Source organism: Melospiza georgiana, chromosome 17 (assembly GCF_028018845.1).
Source record: "Melospiza georgiana isolate bMelGeo1 chromosome 17, bMelGeo1.pri, whole genome shotgun sequence".
NCBI classification, from domain to species: domain Eukaryota; kingdom Metazoa; phylum Chordata; class Aves; order Passeriformes; family Passerellidae; genus Melospiza; species Melospiza georgiana.
In genome coordinates this window covers 14,670,836-14,686,716 of record NC_080446.1, presented here as the reverse complement: position 1 = coordinate 14,686,716, position 15,881 = coordinate 14,670,836, and the positions used below count along the sequence as shown (strand labels likewise).

Here is a 15,881-nt window from a genome sequence, read left to right as displayed (position 1 = left end):
TCTCATTTTTGAAATGAAACATGAGTGCAGCCCCAATGCTGGCCCAGGTGTATTTTGGGCAGTTGGAGAGTGCTGTGGGTGTTGACACCCCGTCTACTTTCCTTTGATATGTCTCAGCTGCTTGCTGGTGCTGGCTCAGAGCTGCAATTCAGAGGCTGAGATTTGCTTTTTTCAGGCCTCAGTGCTCCCCTTTTTCTACCCTTGCCCTCTTGTGTGCACCCAGGTCTGTTCTCTGTGGGTTTCATCTGGGCTCTGCCTGGGCCAGTATTTGCCCAGGACACTTCACCATCTGTGTCCTTTGAGTGGTCCCCACTAGGTAAAAGCTCATAGGGTCCAAGCCAGCATGAAAGTTGTATTCTAAGAGTGCTGTAACTGAACTCCTCCCTCAGCACTGCTGCTCTCCTCTGCTGGGGAGGGGCTGACCCTCAGGAGTCCCCAGGAGTCAGTAGGGTGAGTGGTGTTTGTTACTGGGACCCTTAAGCAGTGAGCCCCAGTCTCAGTTTCCCTCTGGAAGAGGCTGGATGAGAACGGTGTCTGCACATCTTTCCTTTAATTCTACTACAGAGAACTGACCTTACTATGGAAGTCAAACAGCTTGATGTAGCAGGAAGGGAGTAGATGGGATAGGTTTGTGCCTCCCTGTTGGCAGCACAGTCCAGAGCTGCCCTCAGAGGTTTATTGAAGCAGCCAAGAGGGTTTTTCCAGCAATTGAGAGCCAGAGGGCCTGTGCTCCTCCTCCCTGTGCACCAGAGGGCAGAGCATCTAGTGCTGTGGTGGTCTCCCCAGTGTGTTCCTCCTGACACCTCCCTCAGAACTGTTGGTCAGTAACTAGACTGTGCTCTCTGAGCCTCTCTACCTGGTGCTTTGCCTGTTCTGGGCCCAGAATGTGTCTCAGTGGTGTTCCCATCTCCTCCCTGCTCTACAGGTGGACCAGAAGGGAGCAGGCAGATTTCTACCGCACTGTCTCCTCCTTTGGGGTTATCTATGATCAAGAGAAGAAAATCTTTGACTGGGCCCAGTTCCGAGCCATCTCTCGACTGGAGAAGAAGACAGATGAGAGCCTGGAGAAGTACTTCTACAGCTTTGTGGCCATGTGCAAGAATGTCTGTGGTCTCCCTTTGTGGAAGGAGGATGGTGAGTGGAAATTGCATGGCCTATGGAGGGGTACTGGTAGGTCATTTAGAAGGGACCCCACTGCTCTGGTGGAGCAGGAGAGCAAGGGAGGAGCTTCAGAGACAGCTGGAGGCAGTGAGATGCCAGGCAGGCCATGGGCTTGCAGCACTCATGCATTTCTGGCTGCCCTGTCCCCACCACATAGTGCCTCCCTGGCACAGTGGGAGGGTAGAACTGCCCTATGGACTCCTGCCCCTGCTCTCGCAAATCTCTTGGAGTTCTCACAGGAAACCACAACCAGTTTTATCCAAGACAGCAACCTCTGTAGGTGAGAGACAAGTTGAGAAGCAGCACACACAAAGCACAGCTCCATGCTGGAGCTGGAGGTTGTTTGGGTGAGCTGTATTGCTGCTCTCCAAGCATCCCTCTGCTCTGTTGGACAGAGTCCTTTCCATCTATGTCTGTGCTGACTGTGGAGCTCTGCTGCATGGTAAATGGAGCCTGGATCCACTGCAGGAAGCTCAGGAAGCCTGGCCAATACACAGGGCATTTGTTTCCTTTGAGTGCTCTGCAGAGGTCCTGCATTGGCACTGGACAGGACATAGATGAAAAGCTCCTTGGAGGCTATTTAGGCAAAAAGTGATTTGTTTCCAACAACAGCAGAAAATATTTTGCCTCACATCTGTCATGTAGTCTGGTCTTAGGCACAGTTCCTTGTGTGTGTGTGTGTGTGTGTGTGTGTGTGTTGTACCTCAGGTAGCTGTTCCTCATCAGAAGAGCTGCATGAGCTGCCCTTCCCTGACAATGGGCTGAAGGGCTACCAGAGGCCCAGAGTGCTGGGAGCCACTCTGCCTGCAGGTCCAGGCAGATCCAGCACTGCTGGTGATGATGGAGCAGAGCTCAGACCAGACTCTGAAATCTTCTGCAGCTGGTGCTGCTCTTGATCCAGCTGCTGAAGTCAGGGGGTTTTACTCCCTGTGTCCATTTGGTGGGATATGACTGGAAGGTACTGAGACTGGAAAAAGAGGCCTCAACAGTGGCTACAAACACTGGCCCCACCTCACCTGCAGTATGAGCAAGGTTAAAACTCAGCTTGCTCATCACTGCCTCTGAGGAACTCCTGCCAGCCCAAATAATGTGTCCTTGGCTTTGCTGTCCCCGCTGCAGGTCCTCCAGACCCTGACATCTACGTGGAGCCCATCACGGAGGAGCGCGCTGCCAGGACCCTGTACCGCATTGAGCTGCTGCGGAAGGTGCGCGAGCAGGTGCTCAAGTGCCCGCAGCTCCACGAGCGCCTCAAGCTGTGCCAGCCCAGCCTCTACCTGCCCGTGTGGTGGGAGTGTGGCAAACACGACCGGGACCTGCTCATCGGCACCGCCAAGCACGGCCTGAACCGCACGGACTACTACATCATGAATGACCCCCAGCTGTCTTTCCTAGACGCGTACAGAAACTATGCCCAGCACAAAAGAACAGGGCTCCCAGGCCCAGAAACCCTGTGCTGCCTTTACCAGTCTAACTCCAAACTCTACAGTTCCCCCATGTTCAGCCAGATGGATCAGTCCTGTGAAGCCCTGGAGAACGAAGCCGAGGGTCACATCAAGCTCGAAACCGTGGACAGCACCATGTCCCAGGCTGGGGGCAGCCCGCTGGACACAAACTGTGAAACGTTCATGTCCGAAGTCCGGGACATCATTTCCAGTAACTACGACGAGAGCTCGCTGCCGGACTCGCTGGTGTGCATGATGTACGATGAGAAGGCGTGTCCCAGCGAGCAGAGCTCCCTCGCCAGGGACAGCCCTGCCTGCACCGACGTCGCAAGCGGCGGCGCCAAACTCTCCGAGGGCAAGCTGGAGGGGGATGAGGATCCGTCCAGCTGCGATGCAGATGCCATGAGAGAGGCTCCCTTCCTGGAGGGTTTGCAGGTGGGCTCTGACCGAATGGACAATCAGAATGAGGAAGCTGAGCCTTCACCTTCTACCCCCGAGAGCAATCCTCCGCAGAGTGCCCCAGCCAAACTCAGCAAAGGCTTGGAACAGAAGGGAGCACTTGCCAGCCCGGCGGCAGGGCTGCCCGAGCGTGGCACCGTGGAAAGGGTCCTAAGTGTAGGGCTCTACAGTCCCAGTCTCCATAACTATGAACTAAAGGTTCCTCCTGAGCAGAGGTTCATCAGTCTGCTGCAGGAGAAAGGATTGGAGGCAAAGTCGGGGCCAAGTCAGAGCCACAGCGAGGAAGATGAGGAGGAGGAAGAGGATGATGATAACTCTGACGCAGCAGCAGATGCTGTGGAAGGCTTGAATGGTCCCAGGACCAGGGCTGATTTTGACCCTGAGGCTCATGAACTGGGGGGTGAGGAGCAGAACTCTGGTCTCCCCACACCAGAGGACACTTGCCCAGAAGATGTAAATGGCGAGAGGGAGTCCCTGGGTCTGGGGGAGCCCGGGGCAGAGGTCAGGGTGGACTGTGGCTTGAATGAGGAGAGCACCCAGCAGCACTCACCGGACCAGGCTCAAAGCCAGCCCTTCAGCCTGCCCACACCTCTGCCTCAGGGGGCAGAGGCCCCCTGTGTCAGGGAGGAGCCCTTGGGCCGAGATGCTGAGGGACAGACAGGCTGCACAGAGACCCTGCACCCTGAGCCTCAGGGCATAAAGCAAGAGGAGTGTGAGAACAGAGATGATGGGGAGAAAGCCAGCAGCAACCAGAGCCAAGGTAATGTCCTGAGAACTCCCTCAGGTTGACAGTCACCTCTGGCTATGGTGGGAGGCCTTGCTGTCCTCCCTGCAGAGCCAAACCTTGGGGCTGGGCAGCCTGTGGAGTGGCCTCCTGTCTGTAGGATCTGAGGCTGCTGCAACTGGGAGCAAAAGGTGTTGGGGGCTGCCTTTGCCAGTAGAGCTGACCAGAGCTCTCCACCCTGAGCCCCAGCAGCCCTTCTGCTAGGGTATACCATGGAATGCAGGATGCCTTTCCCTTTCTGGCACAGAGCACTGCCTGTTGAGCAGCTTCCTTTGGAAAAGCATATGCCCTCCCTCTCTCCCACCTGGGAATGGCCACACATGGGGGCTACTGCACTTCAAGCCCCCCAAACTCAGCTCAGGGGAATGATGGTCCTTCCTGAGCAGCTTGGGCTTCCTGCCCTGGTCTGAATCTGCTGCTTCTCTTGGAGACTAGGGGACTGTTTGGGACCTTTGTGAAGCTAGCTGGGCATTGGGGTGGGAATGTGTAAGGAGATACTCACCTCTAGATGGGAAGAAAGGCAGGGTGGTTGTGGGCTCTATTCTCCATTGCTTTTTTAGATGGTCCAGAGAAGTACTTGGAGGAGGAGAACAAGAATTCTGCTTCTGTCTTGCCCGGGGAGATTGATGATCTTCAGGATGCCCGGGCACCAACCATTGCCCAGCTGCTGCAGGAAAAGACACTTTACTCCTTCTCTGAGTGGCCTAAGGTGAGGTTAACATGAACACTGTATCAAAGTGTTTCTGGGTAGCCCTGGCCAGCAGTAGCTCACACAGCTCCAGCTCTGCCTCCTGCTCCTCTGCACACCCCATTGGATGCTCTGGCCGAGGTGCCGTGGAGATGCTTGCCCCCAAAGCAGTTCCCTGCTGAGCTGAGATCACCTGGGCTGGGCTTGACTTTAGTCCTGAGCTGTTGTTGTACATGGGTCACTCATTGCAGTTTTCGGTTGCCTCCATCCAATTCTGTTTGCAGGACCGTGTGATCATCAACCGCATTGACAACATCTGCCACGCCATCCTGAAGGGCAAGTGGCCTTCCTCCAGCCAGCAGTTTGAGGCACAGAGCCTGCTGACAGCCCCAGCCGTGGCCAGCAGCACCGGCAGCAGGAGCAGCTTTACCGAGTCAGAAGCCCCCAATCCCACCTTCAATAACGGGGTCTTAATGTCACGGGTACAAAAGGTGAGGGGGGCTCTCAGGCAGTGAAAGGCTCAGGACTCTGGGGTGAGACATTGCCCAGAAGTACTCAGAAGTTTCCCATGTGTGGCCCCTTGGTACCAGTTGGGGTGTATAACACATGGCTTAAGCCACCTGGTCGCCTGGCGGTAGCACCTGGTGGGTGCCCCATGCTCTCAGCCCTGTCCCCCTCCTTGGAAGGCAGCTGCTGTTGGCAGCTCCACAGCTCCTGTGGCTCTGAAGGCGCTTCCAGAGTCAGCACTGGAGCGGCTGACATGGTCAGAGGGGACATCCCACTGGTATCCCAAAGGAAGGGGTGCAGGGAGCACTGCCCTGTCGAGTCTCCAGCTCCCAAGTCCCAGTGTCCCCAACTCCCAGTCCCCAACAGTCACATTGGACAGACGGGAGCTGATGGCCTGGGGCCCCAGCAGCTGGCAGAGCATGGTTATAACACCTTGAGATATCTGAGTGTGTCCTGCACCACCCCTGCACTGGGAAAGAGATATGATATGCCCCCGGAAGGGACATCCCTCAGGCTCTCCTTGGAGAGGCAGGGATGGCTGTTAGCTCAGTGCTGGTGTGAGGAGCTGTGGTTGCTGGGCAGGGTGGGAGCAGCTGTAACCCTCTGTGCCTTTGGTACACACAGGAAGGTTTCCTGAGCCCTGCCTTTGCAAAAGATGAGCGGAAGCACAGGAGACCCTATGAATTTGAGATGGAGAGAGATGCCAAACAGAGGAGCCTGGAGCAGCTGGCAGCAGCCCACGTCCATCCTCCCATTGTGCTGAACGGCTGGCGCGAGGCAGCGGTGGACTTGTCCAGAGGCTCTGATGGGTCCCCAGGGAGCTCCTCTCCTTTCCCCCTGAACACAAACATGCCCAAACTGGGGACCGTGAATGCCCTCCAGAGCTCCCTGGGCATGGACTTGTCTGGCATCCTGCAGGCAGGGTTAATCCATCCTGTCACTGGACAGATTGTAAATGGCAGCCTCCGAAGAGATGATGCTGCCATGAGGAGGAGACGGGGCAGGAGGAAAAATGTTGAAGGGATGGACCTCATCTTCTTGAAGGAGAGGCCTCTTCCAAACAGGCTGCAGGTGGGTGATGCTCCCCACTTTCACATGAACCCAGCGGAGTCAGCAATTTGTTTCATGGCCCAGCTGCCCCCCTCCAAACTCTGCTGACCATACACTGCACTGCATCCTCCAGGACAGTTGCGTTTGTGCAGGACCAGGCAGGAGTAGATACTACAGGGAGGAAAGGAAGTTATCCCTCTGGTTTACAGCACTCTGGAGTGTTTGAATCCTTTTAAACATTATTAAAAGCAGCTGTTCCACCTCAGGGAGTGTTTAGGTTTAGAGAAGACGAGGAAGACAAGATCCTACTACACCCTTTCTCCTTCTATCCTGGGATCCACTCAAAGAATAGAGCAAGGCCAGCGTCCCTAGACCACTTTTAGGAGTGATCTGAGGGGAAGTTGGTCTTCCTGGTGATTGGAGTGTTTCCTTGTGAGTTCAGAAGCATATCTCAGCTCTCTGTGCCTTCCCTACCACCAGTGCTGGGGATGGAGTGGAAATGTAATGTGGTGGTGGGTGGTGATTTAAGGAACAGGCACTGGGAGTATCTGGATTAGTGTGTGTGGTGGGAGCAGATGACCTGCTTTGGGAGCTGGGCTTCTCGGGGTGCACATGCATCACTGCAGTTGCTGATGGGCTGTCCCTGCTCCTCCTTCCATGGCAGGACGTTCAGGAAGAGCAGCCACAGCCCCCTCAGAACAGTCCCCTCCCTGATGGGCCAGTTGCTGCTACCTCAACTCCACAGCCAGTCCCAGCTGCAGGCAGCCAAGAGAAGGCTGTCCCGAATAAGAGTCTCCTTGACTGGCTCCGGCAGCAGTCTGACTACACACTCGATGTCCCCAGCTTTGGCACAGTAAGGGTGGCCTTCAGTGGCACGTGTGTGTGTGGTGTGTGTGTGTGTGTGTGCCTGCCTTGTGCGTTGCCCTTTGTGTTATGTTCTTTCTTGTAACATGGTTGGTGCTGTTCATTGGGGCTGTTCAGGGATTCATGACATGTTCAAGAGGTGAGCATGTTCCCCTGTACAGCACTTGCTGCTGGAGAACTCCTCTCCTTTCCCCCAGAACGCAAACATGCCCAGACGGGGGACTGTCAGTACCCTCAGGGTTCCCTGGGCACGGACCTGTCTGGCATCCTCCAGGAGCTGAGCCCTGTTACCCAAGGTCGGTTCTCCAGCTGCAGTGCATCTCTCTGCCCAATGCATAACGTGTTCCAGAAGGGCCAGGGATGGATGGGGACAGAAATGAGAAAATGGATTTGAGGTGTTCAAGGTCTGTCCATGTTGTTCTTTTTCGCCTGTGGTCATTATAGGCAGTGCTGTTGTACCAAATAAGGCTCCCAGGCAAGAGAAAACCTGCTCTCTTTAAGAGCCACACTGAAGAGGCTGTGTTGGAGGCTGACAGGCTGTGGCCATGTGGCCATTGATGCTCTCAGAAAGCAGTGGCTCAGAGTGAGGTGCACAGTCTGTCTGATTCTTCCTGCTCTCTCATAAACCTCCAGCTCTTGGTTTCACAGGTTGCTTTGCTACAGGTTTCAGCTTATTTAGGCTGTTTGACCATGTGGTAGGCAGAGCACAGACCATGAAACAGAGCAGGAAGAAATGTGGTAAAACAGAAAAGACTCTGCATCTTGGTCCTGGAGGATCATGTGCCTGAGGCTGGAATTTCCTGGAGCTTGAAGTACAGGCAAGACATGAGTGTTTTAAAGCTTGTTAGAGGTGAGAGCTGAGGAGCCCAACATCTGCTCAGCAGGATGGTGTTTGCTTTTCAAACTTCAGAGACACGTCCAGCTGTGTGCCCAGGGCCAGGACCTCACTGGAGCAGGTGTGGAGGTGTCTTCCCACTCCTTCCCAACACCCTTGCCTTCCAGGGAGGTACTGGAGCCTGTCCAGTCTGACTGTGCCTCTGGTGAAGCTCTTGCTCCCAGAAAGCCGCAGTGCCTCAGGCCAGCCCTGCAGGATTTCTTCTGTCCATGTAGGATGAATTGAGAGAGGCTTTGGGGTACTGCAGTAGTTCAGTTCAAAGGATGAACTGCACTCAAGACTTTTTTCTGACTCTCAGGAATCTGTGTTTTCTGGGTTGTTGGTTATAATGCTCCATCCCTGCAGGCACATTGACAAGGGGTGTGCAGTGACTTGGCTGTAACTCAGTAGGTTGCAGTTCCAGAGGGCTCTGATCCCAAAGAAACATGGTGCAGCATCTCTGTGGTGAAAATAGGTGGTGAGAAGCAGGTGGCTGTATGAGAGTGACACAAGTGGCACACACAGACCTGTTCTCTCTTTACTGGGTGTATGCAGTGTCCTGTTTACAGGTGCATGTGTAAGAAGCTGCAGTGTCAGGAGTGGAGGAGAGTTAGAAAGGGCTAGGGTGCTCTAAGTGGGGTGCACTGGAGACTATATCTACAAAAATCAGTTTTGCTTATTTGAGAGCTGGTCCTGTGGCAGGGACCCGTTTGTGCTGCTGGTGCTACTCCTGCCCCAGCCTGCAGGGATTCTCTGTCCCTTGGGAGCCCATCCATGCTGCTCTCCTGCAGGGCTTGTAGCCAGCCAGGCTCATTAAGCCATCTAGTCTCATTAACATTGTCTTGTTTGCACTCCAGAATTTTTCAGACAAGCCCAAGCAGAGGAGGCAGCGCTGCAAGGACCCCAACAAACTGGACATTAGCTCTCTGACGGGAGAGGAGCGGGTGCCGGTGGTACATAAGGGTACCGGACGGCGGGTAAGCAAAGGCCTGTTCTGTGCTCTGCCCTCAGTGTCCCAAAAGGCTTAGCAGACTTTGAGCTCACCTCTAGGGGAGATTTAATACAGAGAAGCCTATGGATGAGACAAAAGTCTGGAAGAGGTCTCTAATCTACATTATCCTGTGACACATGTGTGCCCAGGGACATGCAGACCAGTGAAATAAGTGACTGTCTGCGTGAAGTAAGGGATGTAGGAGTGTCATCCCTTGCCAGGGGGCATAGACCTCTCAGTGGCAATGGGATACAGCCTTTGGCTTTAAAGCCACGCTCAGCACAGCTGTGTCATGTGCTTTCCAAACTAGATTTGATTGTTCCCCTTGAGTTCATTGCAGTATGCCACAATTTGTAACATTGCCACGCGAGTACCTTTGGTTTGTTCCTCCTTATGAGGTACAGGCTAGAGCACACCAATACCCATCCCGCTGCTGGCCTTGTAGAAAGTCGAGGGTTGGAAGGGCTTTTTCTTGCTTTCTGAGCACAGAGCTTGGATTTACTTGTCTGCAGTTTAATCTCCAGGGCACTGAGGTTCACTTCTCTGAATAAGAAGGGGTGTTCAAGATTACTTTGCACCAAAATTAGTTCTTAAACACACCCAGGACTGTACAAGGTCAGAAGGTGATGTGACATTAATCCCATCTAAAAGCAGAACTAAAGAGTGAAGCAGAAAGGTTGTTTCAGCCACATCTGTGTTCCCCTTTGTTGCCCCCATGCTTGGCCTTTTCTGGGTGAGCTGGAGACTTTTCCAGTTCTAAATACGGCTTTTACAGAAGCTCTGTCCCCATCATTGGTACCTGAGAGGGCAGTGAGGTGGGCCACAGAGGCTGAACCTGCCTTTCCTCCCTGAGCTGTGTGTCTGGAGGCAGCAGGCACACATCAAATCCTGCAGAAAGGCAAGTGTAGCAAGGCAAGAGTCTCCACCCCAGCCAAATTGCAGCCCGAAGCAAGAAGTTAGGGGAAGTGTAATCATATTTTTTGTATTATTTTACATAACTCTCTCTGCAATAGAGGTCATCCTTCTGCTGTGTTTTATAGTTAGGGGGAGCCACGGCACCAGCATTGAAGGAATTGCCAAGGTGGCTTGATGCAAACTTGGAGTATGCTGTTGCAGCTGACTGGGCTGACATTGTTAAGCTTTCAGTAAGTTAGAGCTTTTGGAGAAATCTGTATCATGTCATCTTTTTTTTTCCCCTCCCCATCCCCACAACCTTTCTCCAGTGAGGACCTGGGAGCTGCGAGGCAGGCGCTGGGCTGGGTGTGTGGGAGGGCATGGCTGCAGAGCGGGAGGTTGGGCCGTGCCAGCGCCAGCCCCGTGGCCACAGAGGGGCCAGGCCCCAGGAGCAGGCTCAGCCTGCCTGGCTGCAGAGCCCGGGCATGCTCAGGGTGCCGGGGGCAAGAGGAATGCCCGAGGAGCTGGACAGAAGGGTGCGGACAAAACATTCTCATGGGTCAAATTTTCAAAAACACCTCTATAGTTGATAGTTTTCATCAGTTCCTGTGAGCTCTGCCTGTGCAGCCATGGGCCACCGAAAGCCCTACAGGTCACCAGGCGTGAAGGGTCAGGCACAGGCAGGGAGAGGGGCAGGACGGAGTCTCCTGTGCCACATTCACACACCCTGTCCATCCACCAGTCCCTGCCCTGCTGTGGGGCAGAGCCTGTGAGGAGCCTCTCCCCTCCGGCCTGCCCGGCACTGCCAGATCGTCCTGCCCTGCCCCACGGGCTGGCCTGAGCCAGACTTCTCCCTGCAGTCCCTCTCACCTGCTGCCTGCTTTTGGCCTGCAGTGGTTTGTGTGACAACCTTGCAGAGGGCTGGAGGGTGAATCTGTTGGTGAATCTTAGAGGTTTGTACTGCTCTCAAATTGGTTTTTCCTTAGCTCTGGAGATTTGGCATGATCTGTCCCAGTGCCCAGAGAATGGCTCCACGTCCAGGCTGGCATCAGGGCCCCACCTCTGCAGCCAGCCCCCGGTGAGCTGACAGCTCTTCCTTCCCCTGACTTGAGGGGACAATCCCTTTGCCACAGAAACCACTGTGTGCCTGGCGCTGCCCGGGCACCTCTCCTGTGCCCTGTTCCAATGGCTGCATCCCATGATCATTCCCACCCCATGGACACTGAGCTTTTGGAGAATGCTTACCTATCCTGGCAGGGGAGGGATGCAGAAGGATGGCCAGTGGCTCTGGGCACTCAGGCCAGCAGGAGCTGGGGCTGGCTGGCCCACAGAGCCTGGGGACACTCATAGCCCTGTGTAGCTTCTCCCACATCCCAGTGGGAGATGCTCCCAGAAGGTTCTCCCTCCTTTGGCAGGTGCTGTGCTGAGGAGACTGCCAGGCACATCTAATTCACGTTTCTGCACTACAGGTGTCAACAGGAAATATTTTTCCTACCTAAATTTATTATTCAAAATGGTTCAAAGAGTGGTTGATATTGATACGCAAGGGAACCACAAATGGAAATGTTTAAATGTCTGTGTTGAGAATGCTGAAAAAGAGAATGTTAAGTTGTGCTGTGGATCCCCCTGCACTGCTCTGTGTAACCAGATGGTCTCACCCACTTCTGGCTGCTGGCTTTTGGTCCTATGTCTCTTCTGTCAGAAGACCTTTCTGAATGCTCCCTGGCATTTCTGCGAAGCTCTGACCAGGAACTCCTCAGTCAGCACGCCCACTCTCTGTGTCATTCCATGAGCTTTGCTGTCCTGCAGAGCATTGAAAATTTGGCCCTTCCCATCTCAAAGAGGATTTTTTCACCTGTTGCTGAAGGCACAATTAGAGCTGGGCAGGGAGCTGAATGGGCAGCTGACACCATGCTGCCCTGGTGCTTCTCATGCTGTGAGCAGCTGGTGCTGAGGGTTGGGGTGAAAAACAGGGTAAAAACATGTTTCCTCCTCCCCTCCCTGAGCATTAGAGTGCAGGATCCTGCCAGGGCAGAACAAGGGTGTTTTGCATTTGGCAGCATCTCTTGGGGAAAAGTTGTGTGTACCTCTCAAATTCCATATCATGTAGGCAAATATTTCTGTGCCATCACCATCTGGGACACAGATGTGGGCACGGACAAGCCAGATTCCCCTCGCTGCAGTAGTAACTGTTGGGTGTTCTCTGTTATGTCTCATTTTCAGGGCTACTTACCCGAAAACAAATTCAATCGCATCCTCACCGAGCCTGTGCTCCGGGACACTGGGCCGCGCCGGAGAGGGAGGAGGCCCCGGAATGAGCTCCTTAAAGGCCCTGGTGTTGTAGCAGATTCTTCTTCTGGAATGGGACCACTGTTCATGAACGGACTAATTGCAGGGATGGATCTAGTGGGACTTCAGAACATGAGAAATATGCAAGGGATCCCTCTGACCGGGCTGGTTGGGTTTCCTGCTGGCTTTGCAGCAGTGCCCTCCGGTGAGGATGTGAAGAGCACCCTGAGCATGTTGCCCATGATGCTCCCAGGCATGGCGACCGTACCCCAGATGTTCGGTGTGGGAGGGCTCCTCAACTCCCCGATGACCACAACTTGCACCGCCACTGCTCCGACTTCGTTAACAAGCACAACGAAAGGTGGCACGGCCAGCGCCGAGAAAGCCAATGAGGAGAAACAGGGCAGCCAGGATGGGAAAAAGGAACCTCTCGCTGAAGATAAGCCTGGTCCTAGTTCATTTTCTAATCAGACAGAATCCGCAATAACTACCAGTAGTCCTGTAGCTTTTAACCCATTTCTTATCCCTGGGATGTCTCCTGGACTGATCTATCCCTCCATGTTCCTTTCCCCTGGCATCGGCATGGCGCTGCCTGGCATCCAGCAAACCAGACACTCGGAGGCGGCCAACCTGGAGAGCCAGAAGCGGAAGAGGAAGAAAGCGAAAGGGGAATTGGCAAATCCAGAGCCAGAAACTGTCTCGCTGCCGGAAAAAGAAGCTGCAAACAGTCAAAACTGTGTGCAGCAGAGCCCGCCAGCGGCGGCAGAGAAGGAGCAGGACGGACCAACAGAGGAGGAGCGCCAAGCAGCTCATGATACCGATTAGACCTTTTGTTTCATTGAAAGAAAAACACAAAAAGATTGTGGCTTGTGAGTTTCTTATCCCATAAACTCTTTGTTACTTCCCCTCCCACCCTGCTCCACCTTCATAAACCTGTGTTTCCATGAGTAATACTATCTACCTAATTCCCTGTCAGAAAAAACTGGTGACATACTACATGTTAATAGTTGCAGGGTCTTGCCACTTTATTAGATAAACAGTGTTGTCTAGCTAGTATGGGAGGCACCGAATTCTCATTCTGTTTTTCCAGTCAATCATCCCAGCTGACAATAGCAAATCCAGTACTTGGTCACCCCCCGCAAATTGCTCACTCCTTTGAGAAGAAAAAGCAGCAAAAAAACAAAAGCAAAAGAAAAGTGTTTTATCTCTTGGTCTAACACACAGACAAGGTATTTCTGTCTACAGCGACACTGAACGAAAAAGCCTATATTTGGGCTAAAAGCACAGCTATAGTAAGTGCTAATGTGTATTTTTGATTTAAAGTATTTCCCTATTTTATCATGGTTACTAGAATAGTAGTATAGACAGAAGTATATAACTAATAATTGAAAATGCATATATTCATTTCTTTGAAAGGAAAAGCATAAACTGGTAGTGATATAATTTCTTGATCACCCCACCTCAAAGGTTTGGAGACAAACTGCAGAGAGTGAAAAAACGATGTAGACATTCTTTTGTGTTTTTTAAAACCAACGTTTGGTTTTATGTTATGTGGAATTTAGTTGCCCTTTCCTTGGTAGTTACAAGAACTTTCCAGCTTGAGCTGGAAAGGTTTTGCACACTTGCATGACTTTTCTGGGGTTACTGTATCTGTAGCAGCCAGTTCCTTCATCATTCTGCTTGTCTTCAGTTCTTCTCCCTGGCGTTAGTTCTCAGCTATGGCATTACAGGTGCTCTAAAGGTATTTTTTTCCAGCCATGAACAGACCACACCAATTTTAATGCTCTTATATGAACACTTAGGCTTTCTGAGTTTTTATATTTCCCACTCCTTACCCCAGAAGCGGTGTTCTTTCAGCAAACACGGAGAAGGCTGTAGGCCAGCTTCCCTCCTTGGGGAGTCCTCTGAGAAGGACCCTTGAGACTTTCAGAGCCTGAGTTTCTTACTTCTGGTGGTGGACTGTGAAGAGATGACTTTGGCTTCTTCCCATTCCGTTTGCTGTTGAACAGTATTTCCAGTCCTCCAAATGATTTCAGCATCTGCATTTCAAATGGACGGGTTTTAATGCTGCCAGCCCCCTGCTCCAGCTCTGGGTACTGAGACTCCTCCACAGGCAACTCTTCTGATTTCTCCTTCCCCTCACTCCTTTAATTCTTCTTTCTCTTGGGGTTCTTACTTGCAGCTCATGGTCTGAGAATTGAATAAAGCCACAGTGGTGCAGCAGTGAGTGAAGGGCAGGCGGGGAGGGAGTTGGAGTGTGCTACTCATCAGTTTCACACTTGGTTGTCACAATTTACTGTATTTTTTACTTTTTTTTTCTGTTGCAGTTTTGCTAATTTATCGGATGGTCCAAATGTTTTGACATAACTATTTCAGTTTGCATTATTTATTTATGATGCTTTTTGTCATTGTCTTTTATACATTTGGGATTATAAATTATGTACATGTTAAAATTAGCATCTCAAAGAAGTCTGTTACCCGTGGTCAAAAAAACAGCTGGTTTATATTTTCGCAGAATTTATTCCCAGTTTACTGGATTGGATGATTTTTTAAAGGATTTAGCTAATCATAATGCAATCCTCCTCCCCCCCAATAATTGTGTTCTATTTAATAACATTCTTGTAGCATAGATACTGTATCACTATCGACAGATTTCTTAGAAATGCTGCTATCTCTATTTAACTAACATTTTGTTCAGTTTTTGCCTCCAGTGGAAGCAGAAAGGGTTTTTTCAGCTGTTAAATCCAAAATCAATATAATTTATTTATGTAAAAAAAAAGTCACGATTGATATATTTTTGAACCTTTTAAGTACTAACTTTGTTTTTATTCAGTGGAAGAACATGTACTTGCCCTAAATCCTTAAAATACAAATGCTATAAAACTTCATATATCTTCAAAGCCTTACTGTGAATGGATACAGAAATCTCTTCCGAGTCCATTTCTTGTTATGGGATGATTTTTCCAGGGTTACACGCATAAGGAACAGGGTCTAAAGTGAAGTTTATTTAATTAGCCAGCATGCTCTATACCTTGTTCTTCCTTAGCAGACATGTATGCTACGTCTCTGGGTGTTTAGGCTTCTCTTTGCTACTTTGTGACCCTTTTGCAACCCGATATACTCTGTGGATTATTTAGACTGTAAGGCGTTAAGTGGCTGCTTCTTCTTTTCCATCATGTCCCTAACAAACGCCAAATTTTCACTGGTTTTCATGGCTATTCACACACATACATCCTTCACAAAATGTGCTAACAAAATAAACTGTCTGTGCTCTTGAAGATGGATAAAAAGAAAAATATTTAAAAGTCAGATTTTTATTTTTTTAATTTAGTGACTAGATGATGCTTATCTTTCAGACTTGGGAGAGCCTTGCTACAGATGTATATAATTTTTTTCAGCAAATATATGTGAATGTTTAATTCACCTGACTCAGTGATAAACGTGACTTGCCTTTTTCTCAGCATAATCCCATGAGAAGCTGTTGGAAACAGCAGCGTGGTTGCTGCTCTAGGCTGCTCCTGGTGCCCTGTGTGTTACTCTGCTGCTCGCTGCTCTGCAGGGCCGATCCTGCAGCTCCCACAGCACCCTGGCTGAACTCCAGCCTGAGGGAACTCCTGTTCCACATGGTTTGCAAGATGCCAGGAGCAGCCCGAGCTCCAGGGACAGTTTAAAGCACAGGATGCACAAGGGCTCTCTGCTGACCTGCTCTTTCCACAAGGGTGGGTGGAAGCCCAGAGACCGCCACAGCCATCACACACACCCCACCGTCCAAGCAGTTACACCCCTGGCACGTGCACTGGGGGTGCTGGGCTCCTCTCCCTGCACTTTCTGCACCTCCAAGTTTTGTGAAATGCTTGTCCTAAATCTCTGTATAAGGA

At 51.6% G+C, this 15,881-nt stretch overlaps 1 protein-coding gene across 6 annotated transcripts in view; it reads left to right on the top strand.

Moving 5' to 3' along the window:
• The window catches only part of CHD6 (chromodomain helicase DNA binding protein 6), a 100,844-nt gene extending 85,563 nt beyond the window's left edge, over positions 1-15,281 (top strand). For 3 of the 6 annotated variants that reach the window (XM_058036583.1, XM_058036582.1, XM_058036584.1), the window contains 9 exons: positions 926-1,134; positions 2,281-3,822; positions 4,407-4,555; positions 4,819-5,025; positions 5,666-6,112; positions 6,756-6,944; positions 8,687-8,806; positions 9,861-9,965; positions 11,938-15,281. In XM_058036583.1, the coding sequence (XP_057892566.1) occupies positions 926-1,134; positions 2,281-3,822; positions 4,407-4,555; positions 4,819-5,025; positions 5,666-6,112; positions 6,756-6,944; positions 8,687-8,806; positions 9,861-9,965; positions 11,938-12,828 (3,859 nt within the window). In that variant the 3' untranslated portion in view covers positions 12,829-15,281. The remainder of the gene's footprint in view (positions 1-925; positions 1,135-2,280; positions 3,823-4,406; positions 4,556-4,818; positions 5,026-5,665; positions 6,113-6,755; positions 6,945-8,686; positions 8,807-9,860; positions 9,966-11,937) is intronic. The other 3 variants (XM_058036587.1, XM_058036585.1, XM_058036586.1) reach the window with 2 other exon arrangements.
• Positions 15,282-15,881: the final 600 nt, after the last annotated feature.